The 23,125-nt window shown below is 45.3% G+C and overlaps 1 protein-coding gene and 1 long non-coding RNA gene across 3 annotated transcripts in view; one reads left to right on the top strand and one right to left on the bottom strand.

The window, feature by feature from the left end:
• oxct1a (3-oxoacid CoA transferase 1a) overlaps positions 1 to 23,125 on the bottom strand; it is a 132,329-nt gene that overhangs the window by 88,368 nt on the left and 20,836 nt on the right. For both annotated transcript variants that reach the window (XM_029716417.1, XM_029716418.1), the window contains exons 4-7: positions 15,055 to 15,190; positions 14,749 to 14,898; positions 14,402 to 14,508; positions 13,318 to 13,378 (exon numbers count right to left, since the gene is read on the bottom strand). In XM_029716417.1, the coding sequence (XP_029572277.1) occupies positions 13,318 to 13,378; positions 14,402 to 14,508; positions 14,749 to 14,898; positions 15,055 to 15,190 (454 nt within the window). The remainder of the gene's footprint in view (positions 1 to 13,317; positions 13,379 to 14,401; positions 14,509 to 14,748; positions 14,899 to 15,054; positions 15,191 to 23,125) is intronic.
• On the top strand, positions 344 to 1,586 carry LOC115164181 (uncharacterized). The gene is made up of 2 exons (XR_003869886.1): positions 344 to 493; positions 1,460 to 1,586. It is a non-coding gene; the product is annotated as an uncharacterized LOC115164181 (long non-coding RNA).

A 23,125-nucleotide genomic window follows, 5' to 3' on the forward strand; every position in this document is an offset into this window, starting at 1 on the left:
TGTGTTTTACCTTTCTTCATGCTCCTGTGTAGAACAACTTGTCAGGCGTTGCATTGGAGACTGATGTGTTCCTGTCCTGTCTTTTCATAATACTATTGCAGGTATGGTTCTATTGTCTAAGAATTAAGATTATACATTCTTTGTATTAAGGACTGGTTATTATTTTATACTATACATTATGGCTTTATGTATGAGTGTGATTGTGAGAGTCTGAGAAAACACTGAGAGAGAAAGAACAACTTGTCAGGCGTTGCATTGGAGACTGATGTGTTCCTGTCCTGTCTTTTCATAATACTATTGCAGCAGATCAACATAAAAGCCTTAAAGACAGCCGTGGTGTCGCTCTTCAATTCTGGGTTCTCCTGTGGTGCATAAGAAACCCGCTACAGATTGGTGCCGTGACCCGGATCAACAGATCAGCTGCAGCAGATCGCCGGGGGACTCCTACACAGAACTGGATCGACATCACACGTTTAAAACATTTGAGGGCAAGGTGAACTTTGGACAATATGTTGCATATGCCTCAGTTGTGTGAGATTACAGAACAGGAGAGAGAAGACATATCAGGTGTTGGTGATAACAATGTACATGTTACTCCGGTTGGTGTTACTGTGAGAGGTTCACAAGGTATGGCCACTGGGGTGGGGCGGGGGGCTCAGTTGGCCAGTATGGGGGAACATAGTGCTAGAGCCAGTCCTCTTAGATACCCAGCAGTCGACACTAGAGTGCCAAGTGTCAGTAGTAGCCAACCAGAGCATGTTAGCAGTAGCCAACCAGGCAACGATGACAGTGAAGAGTCCCAGAAGGCCATAGGGGGTGAAAATGAAAACCGAACCCAATTGCAAGCCCTAGCAGAGTTAGTCAAACAACTGGGCAGTGAAATAGGTAATCAAGTTGCCGCTAGTCTAGCAGGGGCTGGTCCAAGCACTTCCCCTCCCCAACCAATAGTAGAAATACCTGATTGGTCAAAGGTCAACCTAATTCTGAAGTCAGACGTCAGAGAACCACCCCACTTCCGGGGTGATAGCACAGACCGGTGCACAGTGACTGAATGGCAAGAACTTATGCAAGCTTACTTGAAAAAGAAGGGATGCAGTATATCAGAACAGGGGCAAGAAATACAGGACAGACTAATGGGGCGGGCTAAAGACATAGTCAGAATTGGGCTCCGTGGAAACCCTCTTGTTAACATAAGCAGAGATCCTGAAGCCATATACAATATCTTGAGGCAGCACTTTGGAGAGGCAATCTCATCAACAATCCCATTAGGATACTTCTATGAAACCTTACCAAGACAGTCAGAGAGCTGCTTGGATTATTGGGTTAGACTGAACAAAGCAATTGACCTTGCCAATGAGTGCTTGCAAAGACAGGGAAAAAGAGTGGATGATCCAGGTCACGAGGTGACCATGATGTTTGTTAAGCACTGCCCGAATCCGGCACTACATGCCGCTCTTAGGTGCAGGCCTATTGAAAATTGGACCGTTGGAGATTTGCAGGCAATGATTGACAGCCATCACCGAGACAAACAATCAGCCAGACACAGGGCGCAAAGTACTGCCAAGGTAGAAGTTGTGATGACCCCCGACGCTTGGTGTATGACTCAACAACAAGCAGTCGGTCAAAATAATTCAGCCACACCCACTAACAGTGATCAGGCTCCATTGAACAAAGTGATTTCTCTCCTGGAAAAGCTCCTGTCAACCCAGGAACAAAATCAAAGGAGAACTTCAGCCAGAACGCCACAAACTAATACTGCTGCTGGTCCCTGTAGAACTTGTAAGGCCTCAGACCATTCAACTCAGTCGCACTGCTTTAAGGAGGGGTTATGTTTCAAGTGTCACAGGACAGGCCACAGAGGCTTTGAATGTCCAGCAAGAAAACAAGTTGGAGAGGCAACTGCCGAGGCTCCCCCTGGCCCCGCTTTAAACTAACATGCTCACGCCAAGAGGGGGGCGGTGTGGGCGAACATGTTACACCTCCACAGAACACTACAGATATAAGGACTGGAAACACAATGAAAACTGAGGTGATTTATCCAAAAATAGAGAGTAATGACAGTCTTTTCTATGTTCCAGTAATGGTGCAAGAAATTGTAGAACTTCAAGCTCTGATCGATAGTGGGTCTATGACCTGCACGTTAAGTGAGTCAGCTGAAGACACACTTCTGAGATATAATGTGATAAAACCAGAGTCTAGAAAGCCAACTCAAGTAGTTCTTCTAGGCTGTGGGGGCAACCAGGCACAGCCTAAGTATGAATATGACTTGAACATTGATCTTTTAGATTGCAAGATGGCAGTGTCTGTTTTAGTTGTACCTGGACAGACAGATGACATGATAGTTGGATCGAACGCCATAAAACACATAATGCAACAGGTTAAGAAAACAAAGTGGTATTGGGACAGCCTCTCCAAACCTGCCAAAGGAGATTCACATGGACTTTTACTCAGCATGCTAGCCAACGTGAACCGTTGGCACGGTGACAAAATACCAGACAAAGTGGGAACTGTAATGCTCAAGCAGAGTGTGACTCTCATGCCTCAACATGAACATTTGGTCTGGGGAAAACTGAAAGAAAAGGTGCCGCTATCAGTCGGTAGTACTGTAGTCATAGAGGCCACTACAGCACGATCTGCACCAAGAAATGTCCTAGTAGGACGCACTGTATGTCCTTTGAGGGGTGACAAGTGGGTCCCCATGAAAGTGATCAACATGTTGGACCACCCTATTATTCTCCGCCGTAACACCAAGTTGGCCGATGTGCACCCATGCCTAGCCCTAGAAGACCTAGAGCTCTATGCCAGCCATGCTGAGAACCCCAGTAAGGTCCAGTCTGCCCTTCAGAATGTCACCCAAGCTGGGGAAGAATGTTCAGTTAGTGGGAAAAGGGCAAAGAAGGAGTATCTACAAAAGTTGGAAGAGTTGGGCTTAAAAGAAGTTGACATAGAGTCCTGTGAAGTGTCTGACATGTGGAAAGGAAAACTAGTGGACCTTATTGCTCAGTATGAAGGCATCTTCTCCAGGGACCGACTTGACTGTGGAGAAGCGAAGAACGTCATCCACCGTATCCGACTCAAAGATGAAAAGCCTTTCCGGCTGCCGTACAGGAGGGTCTCTCCATCCGACTACCAGAAACTGAGACAGACGCTGGAGGAAATGGAGGAGCGGGGCATCATCCGAAAGTCCAGTAGTGAGTGGGCCTCCCCCCTTGTCCTGGTTTGGAAGCCGTCAGGAGAGTTGAGAATTTGCACTGATTTCAGATGGTTGAACCAGAGGACAGAGAAAGATGCATACCCATTGCCCCATCAAGCCGATGCTCTCGCTGCTTTGGGGGGGAACTGCTTCTTCAGTACTATGGATTTGACTTCGGGATTCTACAACATCCCCATACATGAAGATGACCGCAAGTACACAGCGTGCACAACACCCACGGGTTTATTTGAGTACAACAGAATGGCTCAGGGGTTATGTAACAGCCCAGCAACATTCGCCAGAATGATGACCTCGATCTTCGGCGACCAGAACTACTTGTCCCTCCTGTGCTACTTGGATGATCTCCTGGTTTTCGGGAAGACTGAGCAGGAAGCCCTGGACCGTCTCGAAATGGTGTTCTCCCGCCTTAAGGAACACAACCTGAAGCTAGCGCAAAAAAATGTTACCTCCTCAGAAAATCTGTCAAGTTTTTAGGCCATATCGTCACGGCAGAGGGCATTGCAACCGACCCGGGAAAAGTGTCTGCAATCAACGACATCACAGCAGCTGACCTGATGGAAAATGATGGGAAAACACCTTCACCCACCAAGGTCAGATCATTTCTTGGTATGGCAAACTATTATTCCCACTTCATTGCGAGTTTAGCCAAACCACTGTTTCGTCTGATTGCAGGACAGAAAAGTAAGCGGAAAGGAGAAAAAGGAAAACCTCATGGCACGGCCCATAAACGTCTGAAACCTGAAGACTGGACTTCTGAATGTGGGGAGGCGCTGGAGAAGCTAAAAGCTGCTGTCTCCCAAAAAGCCGTGCTGGCTCACCCAGACTTTAACAGACCATTTCTCCTATCAACAGATGCATCAATGGATGGCTTAGGTGCAGTACTTAGCCAGACATTTGAGGGTGAGAGTAGACCCAGACCAGTAGCTTTTGCAAGCAAGACTCTGTCGAGGTCCCAGTCCCGTTACCCAGCACACAGATTAGAGTTCTTCGCTCTTAAGTGGGCTGTGTGTGATAAGTTCACCCATTGGCTGAAGGGGAATAGATTCACAGTCCTAACAGATAACAACCCCCTGACATATATAATGACGAAACCAAAGCTAGATGCCTGTGAGCAGCGGTGGGTCTCTAAACTGGCCCCCTTCGACTTTGACTTGAAGTACATCCCCGGGCCCCAGAATGTCCCAGCAGACCTGCTTAGTCGACAGCCGTTCGTTGGAGCTAGGAAGGCAAGTGAGTTCCCAGAGTATGTGACTTCAGAGTCCATCCAGGACGCATTCAAACTGTCAATCAATATCCAAGGTGGTGAGATCCTGGCTCAAGTCTCTTCTGAAGGAGTGAAAGCAGTTTTGGAATCCTGTCTGGAGTGGGATGCGAGTGTGCCAGTGCGCAAATTCCAATTAGCCCAGTATTCTGCCAGCATCCTTCAGCATGAAGGGGGAGTGGCTACTCTTCCAGTCCTTTCTCCTGATGTGATACGGAGAAAACAGAAGGCGGATCAGGTGCTGGCCCGAGTGGCGTACTTTGTTGAGAGGAGGAGGAGACCTTCGCGGAGAGAGAGGGCTCATGAGACTGCCCAAGTGTTGAGAATGCTGAAGCATTGGGATAAACTCAAAATCAAGGATGAGATCCTCTACCGAAGATCTAAGGACAGAGTTGTCAAGAAGAGGTACCAGCTGGTGGTGCCAGACTCCCTTAAAGCCATCGTTCTGAGGGGAACCCATGATGAAGCCGGCCACCAAGGCCAGACTAGAACACTCCATTTGGTACGTCAAAGGTTCTTCTGGACTGGAATGGAAGGGGAAGTGAAGAAGTATGTCTCCTACTGTAAGCGTTGTGTGGTTGGCAAGACAATGGAGCCAGAGGCTAGGGCACCGTTGGAATCTATTCAGACCAGCACAGCGTTGGAACTGGTGTGCATAGACTTCTGGTCAGCAGAAGGAAGGGATGGAGAGAGCGTTGATGTACTCGTCATCACAGATCATTTTACGAAGCTGGCACATGCGTTTCCTTGCCCGAACCAGACAGCAAAGGTGGTTGCCCAGAAGTTATGGAACCAGTTCTTCTGTGTCTATGGGTTTCCCCAGCGGATACACTCTGACAAAGGAGCAAACTTTGAGAGTCACTTAATCGCAGAATTGCTACAAGTCTCAGGAGTCAAAAAGTCCCATACCACTCCATATCATCCTATGGGCAACGGTCAGACGGAAAGATTCAACCGCACGCTCGGAAACATGGTCAGATCATTGCCAGCGAGAGCAAAAGAAAGATGGCCCCAGATGATACAGACGCTCACCGTCTCGTACAACTGTACCACACACGAAACGACAGGATTCGCACCGTTCTTCCTGATGTTCGGCCGAATTCCACGGCTGCCAGTGGACATCATGTTTGGAAGTACCCTGAAAAACGAAGACGTGTTGACTCATGACGAGTATGTTGACTCGTTCCAAAAGGACCTGCGAGAGGCTGTCAGGATCGCTCAGGCCAACACCACTGAAGCTCAGAAAAAGCAAGCAAGGCAGTATAACAAGAGAGTGAAGGGTACTGCCCTGGAGATTGGGGACCGAGTTCTCTTGGCAAACCGAAAGGAAAGAGGAAAAGGTAAACTTCCCGACTTGTGGGATTCAACAGTCTATGTGATCACATGGAAAGACCCGTCTGTGCACATCTACAGAGTCGAAGATCCTACTACCAAGAAGAGTAAAGTAGTTCATCGAAACTTCATACTGCCAGTGAACTTCCTGCCGGTGGGACAGACAGACGAGATGTCCACAGTAGCCTCTACTGCTTCAGAGGAGGACATAAACGCAGACAGCGGTGACGAAAGACCGGTATTCGATGTGGATGAGGTTTCAGAGGATCGAAGGACTGCTGTCTGGATTCTCGAGGGCCAGAACCCTGAGGGGCCCACGGAAGCTGAAGGTCAAAAATCTTCGGGACCGGAAGATGGCGTGAACATGAGAGAAGCTGCTCCTCAAAGCCCAGCGAAGGACATGATCTCAGGACAAGCAGCTAAATCAAGCACAGGAAGCTCCTCAATGATGCCTGGTGATGATTCAAGTGATCCTTCTGAAGATGACACAAGTAGAGAAGCAACGTCAGTGAGCAGTCTAGATGGCATCAGCAGTAGAAGTGCATCAGTCAGCGGCTCTGTATGCATAAGATCTACTAAGAAGAGAATGAGTAACCAGAGAGAGGTAGAGCGCAGAAACAGCCAGACATCTGAGCTCACTGATACAGTCCTGAGACCAAGTGAAGGCACTTTGAGAACTCGAACTGGAAGAGTTGTGAAGCCTGTCAGAAGACTTTTAGAGTCAATGAGTCAAGTGATTGCTGAGCCGGACAAAAGAGAGCATCTAGCCGCCCTGATCCAAGCCTTATCAACTTTTGTTGAAGTGACAGTACCCCAGTGACACAGAAGCCAGAGGATAGATTAAGGAAATGAGAAATACTTTATTAGGGGGTCATAGGTTGTATGTATATGGGCATATTTCTACCTGGCAAAGTCTCTTTGCTGTCCTTCTGGACGACTCTTGGTCAAGGTTACCCCTGTGGAGGAAGAAGTCTTACCTTATGTCTTAAAGTTTGCTGAAATCAAGAAGGGGTGAGTGTAGTAGAGTTAAAATGGTTATTCCAGCTAACTTCAAATTATTAGAATAGTACACAACGCAGAACAGAACAATCAGGTTGAGGGTCAGTGGCCAAAGCCCGCGAACAGGAATATTCCAAGTTCAGACAGAAGGGGGGAGTCAGATCGCCAGGAACTTTACTTTTGGTTTCTAATTTTAATTGTTGCGCTACTGGTGATGCCTGTTGATGTTAGGTAGGCAGCTACAGTAGCTGAATGATGTTAACATCTTCAGGTTTTGTTTCATTAAATGTATTTTATTTTATCTGGGTGCTTACGTCACCTACTAACACCCTGGTACTACCCTTAGCTCCCGCTCTCCTCAGTCTGAGAAAACACTGAGAGAGAAAGGTACGGGTTGCAGATTACTCCTTTGTAGAAGTCCGTAACGTGAAATAAATAAAATGTCCCAAGGTTAATGCTGTAGATATTGTTATAAGGGGATGTGAGACTATCGAAACACGTAACTACCAGAGTTTTATTGTTGTTATTAATATAGTTACAGAGTGCTAAAAGTGTTGCTAGCTAGCATGACTTTCTGTGATGCAGAAGGCTAGCTGAGCAGCCGACTAGTGATGGTGGTGCATTATGGGGGATGTAGTTTTTGCCCTCTAAGGCGATTTTACGTTGTAACTTGTTTGTGTTGCAGTGGTTTTGTACATGAGTTGTTGTATTTTGCTACTATCAACACTGAAAGTACCTAGCAATGTATTGGGGATGTGAGACAGGATATGTGTTTTACCTTTCTTCATGCTCCTGTGTAGAACAACTTGTCAGGCGTTGCATTGGAGACTGATGTGTTCCTGTCCTGTCTTTTCATAATACTATTGCAGGTATGGTTCTATTGTCTAAGAATTAAGATTATACATTCTTTGTATTAAGGACTGGTTATTATTTTATACTATACATTATGGCTTTATGTATGAGTGTGATTGTGAGAGTCTGAGAAAACACTGAGAGAGAAAGAACAACTTGTCAGGCGTTGCATTTGAGACTGATGTGTTCCTGTCCTGTCTTTTCATAATACTATTGCAGCAGATCAACATAAAAGCCTTAAAGACAGCCGTGGTGTCGCTCTTCAATTCTGGGTTCTCCTGTGGTGCATAAGAAACCCGCTACATATACATGCATGCATGCATGCATGCATGCATACATGCATACATGCATACATATATATATATATATAAGCCATGTGAGTGCTATACTTGTGTAGTGAATGAAGGGAGTTTCCCTCCATACAATGTAGCCTAAAGGACTTTGAGTACCTGGTGTAATAAACCATTGTAAAATGTACTTGTATACAGACAGTAGTTTCAGCATTTCACTGGACTGGCCTCATTGACCTTGCTAATACCTCTTTTACCTCCTTAACTTCGAAAATATGCTGCTTGCATTGAATAGAGACAGCTCTCCAGCTCACTGCACTCTATAGCATGATAAATCTCCTTAATGTCTGCCTTGGCTTAATTGAAAAAGAGAAGTACATTAAAAATGTCTAATGAAATATAGGAAAGCGCTTCTCTCTCCCAGCTCATAAATCTAGCCCAGAGCACCCAGCTATTCCAACAGACTTTCTTCTCAATTTTATGACTAAGACGGTTTATATCACCAGCGAGCCCAAGGTGTGGGGCAGGGGATTCATGTCAGCCATCGTAAGTTTGGAGACGGGGGTGACAGCAAGTTTATAGCCAGGCTGGGGGTTGATCAATGTTATCAGAGCTTACTGCTATACATGACCCAGAGACAGGACCGGCGTTATGGGCAGGCATTATGGGGCCTGGCCTGCCCTACCGTACTTCCTTGCACATCCAAATAAAATATTGATAATTTATTTGACCGGGACACACGCCAACAGAAAGACCCATCAATCTCAGATTAAGCATTCGAGTGAGCGAAACAGCGCCCCTCTGTCTCACTATATGTAGCCCATGAATCTGATGCTGTCTGGACAAAAAGAGTATAGCATATCATACTCTTTTTAGCCAGACAGCATTCGATACATGGGCTACATATAGTGAGACAGAGGGGCACTGTTTCGCTCACTCGGATGCTTTTTACGGTGAGATTGTTTCAGCAGAGAGGAAGAGGCGACACGAGAGGGCTCACTCTCACCTAAATATGTCCAGAATAAGCCCAACGGGTTTCTATGGGCTTAATATGCAGACCTAAGCTTTTGCCTGCCTTCCCACCTTTGGGACAATGACCTCCATTAGGGCGGAGACATGAGCATCTCATCATTACACATTACCAGTCAAAAGTTTGAACACACCTACTCATTTAAGGGTTTTTCTTTATTTTTACTATTTTCTATGTTGAGAATAATAGTGAAGACATCAAAACTATGAAATAACACATATGGAATCATGTAGTAACCAAAAAAAAAAGTGTTGAACAAATCAAAATACATTTTATATTTCAGATTCTTCAAAGTAGCCACCCTTTGCCTTGATGACAGCTTTTCACTCTTGGCATTCTCTCAACCAGCTTCACCTGGAATACTTTTCCAACAATCTTGAAGAGTTCCCACATATGCTGAGCACTTGCTAGCTGCTTTTCCTTCACTCTGCGGTCCAACTCATCCCAAACCATTTCAATTGGGTTGAGGTTGGGTGATTGTGGAGGCCAGGTCATCTGATGGAGCACGCCATCACTCTCCAGCTTGGGCGAATTGCCCTTACACAGCCTGGAGATGTATCGGGGCATTGTCCTGTTGAAAAACAAATGATGGTCCCACTAAGCACAAACCAGATGGGATGGCGTATCGCTGCAGAATGCTGTGGTAGCCATGCTGGTTAAGTGTGCCTTGAACTCTAAAAAAATCACTGACAGTGTCACCAGCAAATAACCCCCACACATCACACCTCCATGCTTCTTTTTAGCAATTAGACTATGAAGGCCTGATTCACACAGTCTGAACATTTGATGTTGAGATGTGTCCGTTACTTGAACTCTATGAAGCATTTCTTTGGGATGCAATTTCTGAGGCTGGTAACTCTAATGAACTTGTGCTCTGCAGCAGAGGTAACTCTGGGTCTTCCTGTGGCGGTCCTCATGAGAGCCAGTTTCATCATAGCGCTTGATGGTTTTTGTGACTGCACTTGAAGAAACGTTCAAAGTTCTTGACATTTTCCGCATTGATTGACCTTCATGTCTTAAAGAAATGATGGACTGTCGTTTCTCTTTGCTTATTTCAGCTGTTCTTGCCATAATATGGACTTGGTATTTTACCAAATAGGGCTATCTTCTGTATACCACCCCTACCTTGTCACAACACAACTGATTAGCTGAAATGCATTAAGAAGGAAATAAATTCCACAAATTAACTTTAACAAGGCCCACCTGTTAATTGAAATGCATTCCAGGTGACTACCTCATGAAGCTGGTTGAGAGAATGCCAAGAGTGTGCAAAGCTGTCATCAAGGCAAAGAGAGACTACTTTGAAGAATCTGAAATATATTTTGATTTGTTTAACACTTTTTTGGTTACAACATGATTCCATATGTGTTATTTCATAGTTTTGATATCTTCACTATTACTCTACAATGTAGAAAATAGTAAAAATAAAGAAAAACCCTGGAATGAGTAGGTGTGTCCAAACGTTTGACTGGTAATGTATATAGATCTCTGGTTTTATGCAGCCATTTGCGAATTGGAAAGTAAAGTTGGCGTGTGCACAGTGCACTGTTCAGTTGCTGGCTTCCACAAAAGTAAGTTGAGGTTTTTCCTAAAATGATATAATTATACCTGTCTAAATAAAATAATTCAAAATACTTCACTAGAGAGCATGACTTAGGCCTAACAAACACGTAGGCCTATGCCTATTTGGGAAGCCCATTTGGCAATTAGCCTAGCTCATAATTGAGTTGCGGCTGTCAGTGAAAAGCATCTAAAAGATGTGTAAAGATAATGTGTCATGAGTATATTTTAAAATGTTGAGACAAGATGAAGAAGGGGGGGGGGGGGTGTTGCTAAGATATGGCTCGTCTCTCTACAGAATACATGCACTCAGCTCTCCAGAATGCACTCAGCTGTCTCCCGCCAGTTCTTGCAAATTCATTGTTTCATTATGAGAATTGTTTGCCTTTGGACAGTTTATTTTTATCAATTCCCCATTACATATGTCACCAGTAGGCCTACATTCATTTGTTAATGCCTGTATTAATTAGGCTATAGTAATTTACTGTTCTCATTCTCGGGTTCACAACCTGCTAGTTCACAACCTGCTACACTTGTGAGAAACAAGATTTGGTTTATTTCATAACCATCATTTACGAGTTGTCATTTATTTCATCGTCTTTTGTTTGGAGGGTTCCATGTGAGCAATAAGCATGTGTCTGGTTTCTCTGTGCTAATAATGTTGAGAGAGCATGCATAGAAATACCTGACCTGCTGGATTGTCTTAACTCACCACCTCCACACTAATTTTTTCTTCACCTCACACAGTAAGTCAACAAAGTCTGTTTTTAACATCCATTTAAATGATAATAGTTCCTCACATAAAAAAATATTTCCAACACTATCCAGGCCTCAATAATCACCAAGCCTCAGCGTGAAAGAGCAAAATATCATGATCTGATGATCCCATATATCCAGTGGAAATGTCATAAAATACCTGAACATTTTTCCCTTAGGCATAAACAGCTGTCTGTCCCTGAGCTCACTGTTGCTGGAAACTCTGAGGGTCCAGAATAGACTATTGATACAATGTTGCAAGTTAACTAGGAACAGCTTCAGGCCAGATCCAGTTGATTGTATTAAATCAATGTTGCACTTCACTAGCGATGGCTCAAGTCAAGACAGATAGAAAGGGAGGCAGACAGGTGGAGTAGAGAGGTGAATGATATTGAAAGAACCTGATTTTTCATGAGGATATTTTCTACTGTTTTTAATTTGTCGGCTTTTGGCCTATTCATTTTACTTAGTTGATGATGGACGTTATAGGCCTACTGCTGCATTGGCCTATGCTATCCCTGAGTTCCATGCGCTCATTTCTTTAGCCTCCAATGGATCACAGTGTATCAATGTGTCCATATGGCAGAGGCTGGTGCTTGGCATTAGTGGAATTTGAACTTTCAGATTTGTATCATTTTAATACCAATTTTTAGGATTAACCATGTGACATTGAATTTGAGAAACGAAAGAACAGTAACGTAACCACACAAAGCCCCAGCCCAGTCTGTATCATACTAATGGAGAGAGAGGCCAGACTACTAGAGGAGTATTACTAAACGTTTTTGCACTATGCCCCACCTAAAGGTTTTTGACCAACAAAGTGTTTCTCAGGACAACTCAGTTTTTAGCCGTGACCGCAGAAGGACTGGCTGAAAGCCACCATGTGGGAACACTGGACCATACAACATTCTGTGACCCCCAACTCATGTATTCAGACTCTTTATGTCGAGTACCTTGCTGTTGACATAATACCAGAAGACTGAGCCAACTTGTAGAATCTAGACTTTCAATCAGGCCATCCTACTGAAAGGGCCAGATATTTATTTAAAATGTTTTATTTAACCTTTATATAACTAGGCAAGTCAGTTAAGAACACATTCTTATTTGATATAAAACAGCTATTACATTATAACGCAGCTATTAAACAACCATTACCCATGCTCTAGTCAGACACAGCTGAAATCATATGACTGATTTCTTAATGTGCGCTGTACGCTCTCGTTGGCTGGCCTTCGCTTCATACTAGTCGCCAAGCCCACTGGCTCCAGGTCATCTACAAGACCCTGCTAGGTAAAGTCCCCCCTTATCTCAGCTCGCTGGTCACCATAGCAGCACCCACCTGTAGCACGCGCTGCAGCAGGTATATCTCACTGGTCACCCCCAAAGCCAATTCCTCCTTCGGCCGCCTCTACTTCCAGTTCTCTGAATGGAACGAACTACAAAAATCTCTGAAACTGGAAACACTTATCTCCCTCACTAGCTTTAAGCACCAGCTGTCAGAGCAGCTCACAGATCACTGCACCTGTACATAGCACATCTATAATTTAGCCCAAACAACTACCTCATCCCCTACTGTATTTATTTATTTTGCTCCTTTGCACCCCATTATTTATATTTCTACTTTGCACTTTCTTCCACTGCAAATCTACCATTCCAGTGATTTACTTGCTATATTGTATGTACTTCGCCACATGGCCTTTTTTTGCCTTTACCTCCCTTATCTCACCTCATTTGCTCACATTGTATATAGACTTATTTTTCTACTGTATGTTTGTTTTACTCCATGTGTAACTCTGTGTTGTTGTATGTGTCAAACTGCTTTGCTTTATCTTGGCCAGGTCGCAATTGTAAATGAGAACTTGTTCTCAACTTGCCTACCTGGTTAAATAATGGTGAAATAAAATAAAAATAAAAATGTCTGTGTCACAAATCCGAAAATGATGAACAACAGGTGAAGACAGCAGAACAGTGCCATAGACATGTAAGGGGGTAGGGGGCTGGGGTGCAGGGACATGGCTCATACCTCTACAATGGTGACTTTGGCTGCCTTGCACATGGGCTGGTTGAAGTTCCTGGCTGTTTTCCTACATGGAGAGAGAAAGAAAGAGAGAGCGAGAAAGAGATGACATTAGCTAACAAGCATTCATGAGGGAGGCAACAAGGGAGCAATACCAGAAAGCAGGCACAGAGAAGTAATGGAATGGAAGTACAATAAGTCAATTAAGCGTTAAGGCATAACAGGCAGTGCAGTATCATGAACACAATCACAGGTAAATGGTGTTGTTCGGCCCGGCGCGACAGGGAAGGTTTTATAACATGAGTTACAGCATCAACATAGAGCAATCATGAACCGTGCAACAGTCATTTCAACTTTGCCTGTTTTTGCCTGTGAAATCAAAAGGGGATTGTTTATTGCAAAGTAGATACTGCGCTCTTGTGGTGACCAATTGAATTGCATTTACTATCACTTATTTTCAGTGTACAGGAGAGTAAATATTCAGGGTCAAAAAACAATACGGGCCTGTTTTTATGTGGACCGAGAGAATGTTCTTCTCACATACTGACAGACAAGGGAACTAAGAAGAGAAGTCCTTTAAGTCAGACGTAATTTCAATTTTCTACAGCTTTTCTGGAGAACGTTCAGTCTCTTTAAACTGTGTAGTGTCAACATCTTAATTCAGTCACTGAGCCTAAAAGTTAATATCCTACCAGCAATCCATATGGCACAGAGCGACCTGCAGGCCCGGAGTTTTGCTTATTGTGGAAACATCACTAGGTGATTAGAAAGGGTTAAACCTGTCCTGGGACAAGCAGTGGCCTAAATCACAGTGGCTTGGGTAAATATTTAGTGTCAAATGGATATGTATTACATAATGTACATTTACTCAATACTACGCTGATGGCTTTTTTGAAATCATGATGCACCTCGTCTCTTCAACAGCATTACAGTCTTAGTGACAGCAGACTTAAGGGGTAAATAAGCGCCTATGCTTTGTGCAAGGATTCAAGGGTAGGAGGAAGTAGCTTGCCCTGATATCAGGTAACCTTTATCCCCAAAATAAGTGATTGACAGACATGTTAGAGTGAGTGAATGTATCGGTAGCTACCTGAAGATTACGTTCCCGGCCTTGTCGGCCTTCCAGGCCTTGATCAGAGCAAAGTCTCCAGTGATGGCCTTCTCCAGGATGTAGTGCCTTCCATTAAACTCCCGCACCTGCCAAACAACAACACAGCAAGCAGCTCAAGAGACGGACTAGAAAACTGCTGGATATGACAGCATTTTGAGTATGGTTACAGAGGCTAGTGCGCCATGTCAGTATAGGCAGATTGTGTGATGAAAACAGACAAGTGGTGAGAAAAACAATTTGATGCAATAACATTAGATGTGTCTTTGTGTCACGATGTGGTGAATGTGGTGCTAGAAACCACATGGTGGTAGAGGCTGGGGTCTGACCTCTCTCTGTTCACTGGCGATGGCGATAGTTCCGTCCTTGTTGTATTTGATGGGGGAGCCACCCTCCTGGATGAGGGTACCGTAGCCTGTAGCCGTGAAGAAGGCAGGAACACCCGCACCCCCAGCTCTGATCCTCTCTGCTAGGGTACCCTGGGGGAGAGAGGTCAGGGTCATCAATTGGATCATTACTCAAAAAAATCACTGAACCTGGACATTCCAAGCCTCCACAACAAATGTATATGAACTCAAATAACTCGAATGGATAACCTAGTGAAGCAAGGAGGTATGTGCGTGCGTGCGTGTCACCTGTGGCGTTAGCTCCACCTCCAGCTCCCCAGACAGGTATTGTCTCTCAAACTCGATGTTCTCTCCCACATAGGAGGAGATCATCCTCTTGATTTGTTTGGTCTGTAGGAGCAGACCCAACCCAAAGTTATCCACCCTGCAGGGAGAGAACACACACAGGTTACCACACACACACACACACACACACACCAGCCTACAGAGAGAGCAAACAGATCATCAGCTCCTCAGGGTATGCTGCACCACATACTCACACCCTACCCAGGTAGATTCTAATTATTCCCAAAATTTTACAAAAAAATGCTTGTTGGATTTTATTTCTAATACTCATTTCGATGTGTCACTTATGGGATACACCTCAGGGTGGGTCAAAAGCTTGAAGTATGCAATCACACAGCTTCTGTTGGAGACATGGGTCGAGTGGCAAATGAGGTGAGCTCTTCTCCTCAATAAAGGGAGCCACTTGCCCGCCAACTGATCATTCTGGCCTCTCTTCCTTGCGGAAGTCACTGCGTTCACAAGAAGCTCTCCTCAGCACGACTAGATTCCTGTCTTCCTATTGAACTGTTCTCAGGCGAACCGTGAGGTTAAAGCTGCCGAACGTAGGACCTCCGCTCCTGTCGATAGTGTTGAGTACTGACTGAAAGGAAGATTTTGCTTTGAGTAGAATTCATTTTCTACTCATCAGTCCCTGTTGTAGCTAAAGTCACATGGCTAGCAATCGAAACTTGGTTAGCCCTCGCTGCAATGCTTTAGCTTACCTGGCTAGCTAGCTGCAAGGCCAGCTAACCACGCTAACAAAGGACTAGCTTTCGCCGCAAGGCTTAAGCTAACCTGGCTAGCTCACCGTAAGGCAAGCTAATCACACCAGCATTACTAGCTGCAACATGGTAATATTGCTAGCTCCCATCTCGCGTCTAGCTAACTGGAAAGCTAGCTAACGACACCAGAAAGAGCTAGCTCTTGCCGTAAGGCTTAGCTAACCCGGATAAGTTTCCAGAAGACTAGCTTTTCCACCTGCAAGGGTAGAATTTAGCTCAACCCACATTCAACTGTGCCGTGTTGACAAGACTGACCGCCCTTACTTCACAGCACGACGGTAGCTTACACTTTGCTCAAGGAATACGATTTCTCTGAGCCATGGAGCCTGCTACCCCTCACAGGGCGCCTGCCACTGCCCCATTACCGGAGCACCCTTGTCCATGTGGAGCTAAGCAATCAGGCAAGGACACAGACTGTTTGTGTACCATCTGCCTCGGGTCATAGCAGGCTAAAGCAGCACTCACTAACCCCGAGTTCGACGGGAGGACACTCCCCTCTCGCACCATCCCGGGAAAGCGACTTTTCCCAGCGGCCCCAGCATGCGTTTCAGAGGGAAAACACAACTGGGACAAGCCTTTGTCCAGCAATGGCCAAACCAGGCACTTTCTTGGCATGGACATTCAGGGCATGGAGGAGGAAGGCTTCGACAAGCCTTGGGGTGGTTAGCCAGTGGTCACTGGCTAACCACCCCAACCCCTCCCTGGAAAGACGAAGCACTTCACCTTCTCCATATTCCATAAGGTCTATGTGTCTGTGGCACATTCAGTACGGGCGTTGAACTTAATGTCCCTATTGTTGGCTTACCAGGCCGATTTTCTACTAGAGATGGGCATTGTCTTAGGCAAAGGTCAACCAGTACCTATGGAACGAGATGTGCGTCGCTGCAGATCTCAACCTACGGGCCTCTAGAGGCGCCATCCAAGCGTCATGAGCCTTGCAGTGGTGGGGGAGAGAGCCTTGTGGCTTGACTTGTCCAGGCTCTCAGAAAAGGAAAAGGCAGATTTCCTCAACGCTCCTATCATGCCAAAAGGAACTGTTTGGGCCTTCTGTTGCCGACATGCGACCAAAGTGCGAACTTCGTAAGAAGGAAGGCGAAGTCATTAACTTCTGCTTGCCCAGCAGATCTGGGTAACGTGGCAACCCGGTCTCACCTTCCACAAGCAAAGGCTCGGTGGGAGGGAGTGGGTAAAAAGCTGGTACCAGGTTTTTCAGTAATGCAAAACTCCCACTGACGTAGCAGGCTGTGAATCCACAGTTCAGCTCTCCTATCAGAGGCCGACAGAGGGGGAAGCTCTCTGCTGCTTCCACAGATGTCCCACCCATCTACTTCTCCCACTGGGAAATATGGGATGTCCGACCTAGGAGTACGTCCCCAGCGGCAGAGAGGGTCAGTGTCCTGAACTGCCTCCTCTCGATTTGAGCACAGAACCCCCCCCCCCCCCCCCCCACCCGTTCCCCCAATGGGGGAGAGGCACATCTGTGCTCCTTAAACCCTGCCCCTCATGCAGCGGCTCATCTTTATGCATCTGCTCACAGGAAAGACTGGGGGGGGGGGGGGTCTCACTCAACCCCAGAGTGCCCCCTGGTACCCTCATTCCGACTCTCCCTGCCCAACAGGGGGCACTCTGTCATACTCCGTACGGGTTTCCGAGTGCTGGGGTTGATGGCATTTACCATCTCAGTTGTACCGCGAAGATCAATGAGAATTAGATTTTCGGCGTTGGGTTTAAACCCATCGCCTATATCCACTATGGAACTTCAATCAATAGATAAGTGTCCACAGACTCCGGGTTACGCGAGAATTGTGTCAAGAAGCAGTGTGGCTTGGCGGGGGTCGTGTTTTGGAGGATGCAGGACTCTCGACCTTCACCTCTCCCGAGTCCGTACGAGAGTTGCAGCAATGGGACAAGACTGTAACTACCAATTGGACATCAAGAAATTGGGGGAAAAAATGGTTTAAAAAAATAGAGAGTCTTTCAGCTCTCTGTCACTAGAAGAGCCTCTCGATCACAAACACCTCAAACTGATGATAGTGTTTCATGCAGACACACTTTTCGCCCTGCCATCAAAATGGTCACATCCTGGTAAAGGCAGACAATATGACTGTGGTGGCACACATCAACCACCAGATTGGCACTTGTTCTTTGCATCTACACAGACTAACTGTCAAGAAAATTCTGTGGAGCAGGGCACAACTATTTTCAATATGTGCGACTCATGTCCCAGGTGTATTGAATGTGGGAGTGGACTTGTTGTCCAGAGGGAATCCCCTATACAGGGATTGGAGACTGCACCCCCAGATGGTGAACCAGATTTTATATCTATTCGCATTGCACAAAGACACACACTGTACATTGATCTTTGCTGTAGCATGATACACACCACTGGGACGGGATGTGCGGGCACACCCTTGAAGGGTAGTGCTTTACGCTTTTCCTCTTCTATGCTTGATTTCCCTCCACTCTGGACAGAGTAAGGGAACAAGGATTATCCCTCCTTGATAGCCCCTCGATGACCAGGGAAGCTCTGGCTAGTGGACATTCTTCTCTCACTTTACGCCGAGCCCTGGCAACTGCCGTTACTATCTTTTGACCCACGCAAACAAGGGGATTTTCCACCTTCACCCGGAACCCATTGCCCTCTGGGCCTGGCCCGTGAGAGGGTAAATCTGAATTCGATAGGCTTGCCCTTCTACGTGCTCACTATATACAGTTGAAGTCGGAAGTTTACATACACTTAGGTTGGAATCATTAAAACTCGTTTTACAATCACTCCACAAATTCCTTGTTAACAAACTATAGTTTTGGCAAGTCGGTTAGGACATCTACTTTGACAAGTAATTTTTCCAACAATTGTTTACAGACAGATTACTTCACTTATAATTTACTGTATCACAATTCCAGTGGGTCAGAAGTTTACATACACTAAGTTGATGTCAATGATGTCATGGCTTTAGAAGCTTCTGATAGGCTAATAGACATAATTTGAGTCAATTGGAGGTGTACTGTGGATGTATTTCAAGGCCTACCTTCAAACTTGTAGACCTCCACAAGTCTGGTTCATACTTGGGAGCAATTTGCAAATGCATGAAGGTACCACGTTCATCTGTACAAACAATAGTATGCAAGTATAAACACCACGGGACCACGCAGCCGTCATACCACTCAGGAAGGAGACGCATTCTGTCTCCTAGAGACCTTGGTGAGAAAAGTGCAAATCAATCCCAGAACAACAGTGAAAGACCTTGTGAAGATGCTGGAGGAAACAGGTACAAAAGTATCTATATCCACAGTAAAACGAGTCCTATATCGACATAACCTGAAAGGCCGCTCAGCAAGGAAGAAGCCACTGCTCCAAAACAGCCAGAAAAAAAACAGACTACGGTTTGCAACTGCACATGGGGACAAAGATCGTACTTTTTGGACAAATGTCCTCTGGTCTTATGAAACAAAAATATAACTGTTTGGCCATAATGACCATCATTATGTTTGGAGGAAAAAAGGGGGAAGCTTGCAAGCCGAAGAACACCATCCCAACCGTGAAGCACGGGGGTGGCAGCATCATGTTGTGGTGGTGCTTTGCTGCAGGAGGGACTGGTGCACTTCACAAAATAGATGGCATCATGAGAAGGAAAATGATGTGGATATATTGAAACATCTCAAGACATCAGTCTGGAAGTTAAAGCTTGGTCGCAAATGGGTCTTCCAAATCGACAATGACCCCAAGCATACTTCCAAAGTTGTGGCAAAATGGCTTAAGGACAACAAAGTCAAGGTATTGGAGTGACCATCACAAAGCCCTGACCTCAATCCCATAGAAAATATGTGGGCAGAACTGAAAAAGCGTGTGTGAGCAAGGAAGCCTACAAACCTGACTCAGTTACACCAGCTCTGTCAGGAGGAATGGGCCAAAATTCACCCAACTTATTGTGGGAAGCTTGTGGAAGGCTACCTGAAACGTTTGACCAAAGTTAATTAACAATTTAAAGGTAATGCTACCGAGTACTAATTGAGTGTATGTAAACTTCTGACCCACTGGGAATGTGATGAAAGAAATAAAAGCTGAAATAAATCACTGTGCTGTTATTCTGACATTTCACATTCTTAAAATAAATAAAGCGGTGATCCTAACTGACCTAAAACAGGGAATTTTACTAGGATTAAATGTCAGGAATTGTGAAAAACCGAGTTTAAATGTATTTGGCTAAGATGTATGTAAACTTCCGACTTCAACTGTAGATACATGTTGTGCGTTTGTGAGAAGTGGTGTGACCAGAAACAATGAACTGTCAAGGTTTTTCCAACCACAATCTCAGCCTGTCATATAGGCTTCGACAATACACAGGAAGGGAAACAACCTCTGGTATGTCGTTTCATGAAGGGAGCGCGTCGCTTACGCCCAGTCTTCAAGCCTCCAAGCCTGGGACCTGTCTATTGTGCTTGAGGTGATTTCACAGCAACCTTTTGAGCTGCTGGAAAGCGCCAAGTTGAATATCAATCCTTCAAGAGGGCTTTGATCATTGCCATTACATCTGCAAAGTGACTGAGCTGCATGCACTGTCCACCATTCTTGCCTAGAGTTTGCCCTGGGTTTCGTGGTTACGTAACCCCGCCTTTATGCCTAAGATCAGCGGCAATTACGATTGTCTCGCTTTAGAGCTTATGGCTTTCCAAACGCCACCCTTCACTTCTACGGAAGAGCATCTCCACCGTTTATGTCCAGTGTGTGCTTTGCCAATCTACTTCGGTAGAACGAGAGGATGGCGTAAGAGTACGAACCCTTTGTGTTCGTACCCCCTGCAAGGATGAGCCCCTCTCTCATAAACGGCTATCCCATTGGATAGTGGAGGCTATTATATTGGCTTATAATAGCAAGGGTTTATAGCCCCCGGAGGGCCTGAGGGCTCACTCCACCAAAGGTAAGGCTAACCTCTTGGTCAATGTTCAAAGACATCTCTTTGTGAGGCGGCATGTTGGGCCACCCTTTTACCAACTGGACGTCACTGCACCTTCATTGGCATATACTGTCTTTAGTTTGGGAGCCTCTGAATGGTGATGCTGTTGGAACAACCCTGGCTTCGGAGAGCATGTCTGCGTTACGGGAGTTGGCAATATGCCATAAGTGACACATCGAAACAAGTATTAGAAGCAGAACTTAGGTTTCTATTAGTGAGATGTGTCACTGCTTTTCCCTGACAACAAAAGCACAAGGAAGTGATGCATGCTTGAGGATGACCAGTTAGTGGGCAAGTGGCTCCCTTTATTGAAGAGAGGGGCTCAAATCATTCGCCACTCAACCTGTCTGCCTCCAACAGATGCTGTGTGATTGGACACTTCGAGCTCGTGAGCTGCCCAAAGACATATCCCATAAGTGACACATATTCCCTCATATTCTCATAGAATCGGGGTTACGCAAGTAATCCTAAATGAATCAAGGTCAAACTACCGTAGTGTGTGTTAACAGCTCTGTCAGTCAGGTACTGTGAAAGTTAACAAAGTGCAACAATCTACTATAACAGCATGAAATTATATTTGTTATAAATGTTTATTGTGTATGACAGTAAAGGGCAATTTCAGTGTTATGTATGTGACTTTTGCACACAAAATGAGAAACAAAATGTCTCACAGAATTGACTTATCAAGCATAAATGAAAATGTTATTGTATATTTGTAGAACCCTATAGGGAAAGTGTTACAAAATTCGAAGTAATACCACTTTGACGTAACGGAACAGCAAAACTTAGTTATGGATGTGACTGAAATTAACAGGCATTTTTGGGAGAATGGACACATCAGCAAAGGTCTGTGAATCTCAAAGTCTTAGGGTAAAATATGAATAGCCACTGTGAAAGTAAGGCTTGGCTACACACAAAAACAACAATGATGAAAATATAAAAGTATCATATACAGTGCATTCGGAAAGTATTCATACCCCTCGACTTTTTCCACTTTATTATTACAGCCTTATTCTAAAATGGATTAAATAGTCCCGCCTTCATCAATCCACACACACACACAACCCCATAATGACAAAGCAAAAACAGGTTTTTAGACATTTTTGCAAATGTATAAAAAATATTTTTTAAACTTAAGCATCACATAAGTGTTCAGACCCTTTACTCAGAACTTTGTTGAAGCACCTTTGGCAGTGATTACAGCCTCAAGTCTTCTTGGGTATGACGCTACAAGCTTGGCACACCTCGATTTGGGGAGCTTCTCTTATTCTTCTCTGCAGATCCTCTCAAGCCCTGTCAGGTTGGATGGGGAGAGTCGCTGTACAGCCATTTTCAGGTCTCTCCAGAGATGTTCAATCGGGTTCAAGTCCGGGCTCTGACTGAGCCACTCAAGAACATTGAGACTTGTCCCAAAGCCACTCCTGCGTTGTCTTGGCTGTGTGCTTAGGGTCTTTGTCCTGTTGGAAGGTGAACCTTCGCCCCAGTCTGAGGTCCTGAGCAGGATTTCATCAAGGATCCATCTCCGTTCATCTTTCCCTTGATCCTGACTAGTCTCCCAGTCTCTGCCTCTGAAAAACATCCCCACAGCATGATGCGGCCACCACCATGTTTCACCGTAGGGATGGTGTCAGGTTTCCTCCAGATGTGACGCTTGGTATTCAGGTGAGAGCCCTTTAGGTGCCTTTTGGCAAACACCAAGCAGGCTGTCGTGCCTTTTACTGAGGATTTGCTTCCGTCTGGCCACTCTACCATAAAGGCCTGATTGGTGGAGTGCTGCAGAAATGGTTGTCCTTCTGGAAGGTTCTCCGATTTCCACAGAGGAACTCTGGAGCTCTGTCAGAGTGACCATCGGGATCTTGGTCTCCTCCCTGACCAAGGCCCGTCTCCCCCAATTGCTCAGTTTGGCTGGGCGCTCAGCTCTAGGATGAGTCTTGGTTCCTTCAATGCTGCATACATTTTTTGGTACCCTTACCCAGATCTGTGCCTCGACACAATCCTGTCTCGGAGCTCTACAGACAATTCCTTCGACCTTATGGCTTGGTTTTTGCTCTGACATGCACCGTCACCTGTGGGACCTTTATATAGACAGGTGTGTGCGCCTTTCCAAATCACGTCCAATCGATTGAATTTCCCACAAGGTGGACTCCAATCAAGTTGTAGAAACATCTCAAGGATGCTCAATGGAAACAGGATGCACCTGAGCTCAATTTCGAGTCTCATAGCAAGGCATCTTTTATTTTTTTATTGCAAAAATTTCTAAAAACCTGTTTTTGCTTTGTCATTATGGGGTATTGTGTG

This window comes from Salmo trutta, chromosome 27 (assembly GCF_901001165.1).
Source record: "Salmo trutta chromosome 27, fSalTru1.1, whole genome shotgun sequence".
NCBI lineage: Eukaryota > Metazoa > Chordata > Actinopteri > Salmoniformes > Salmonidae > Salmo > Salmo trutta.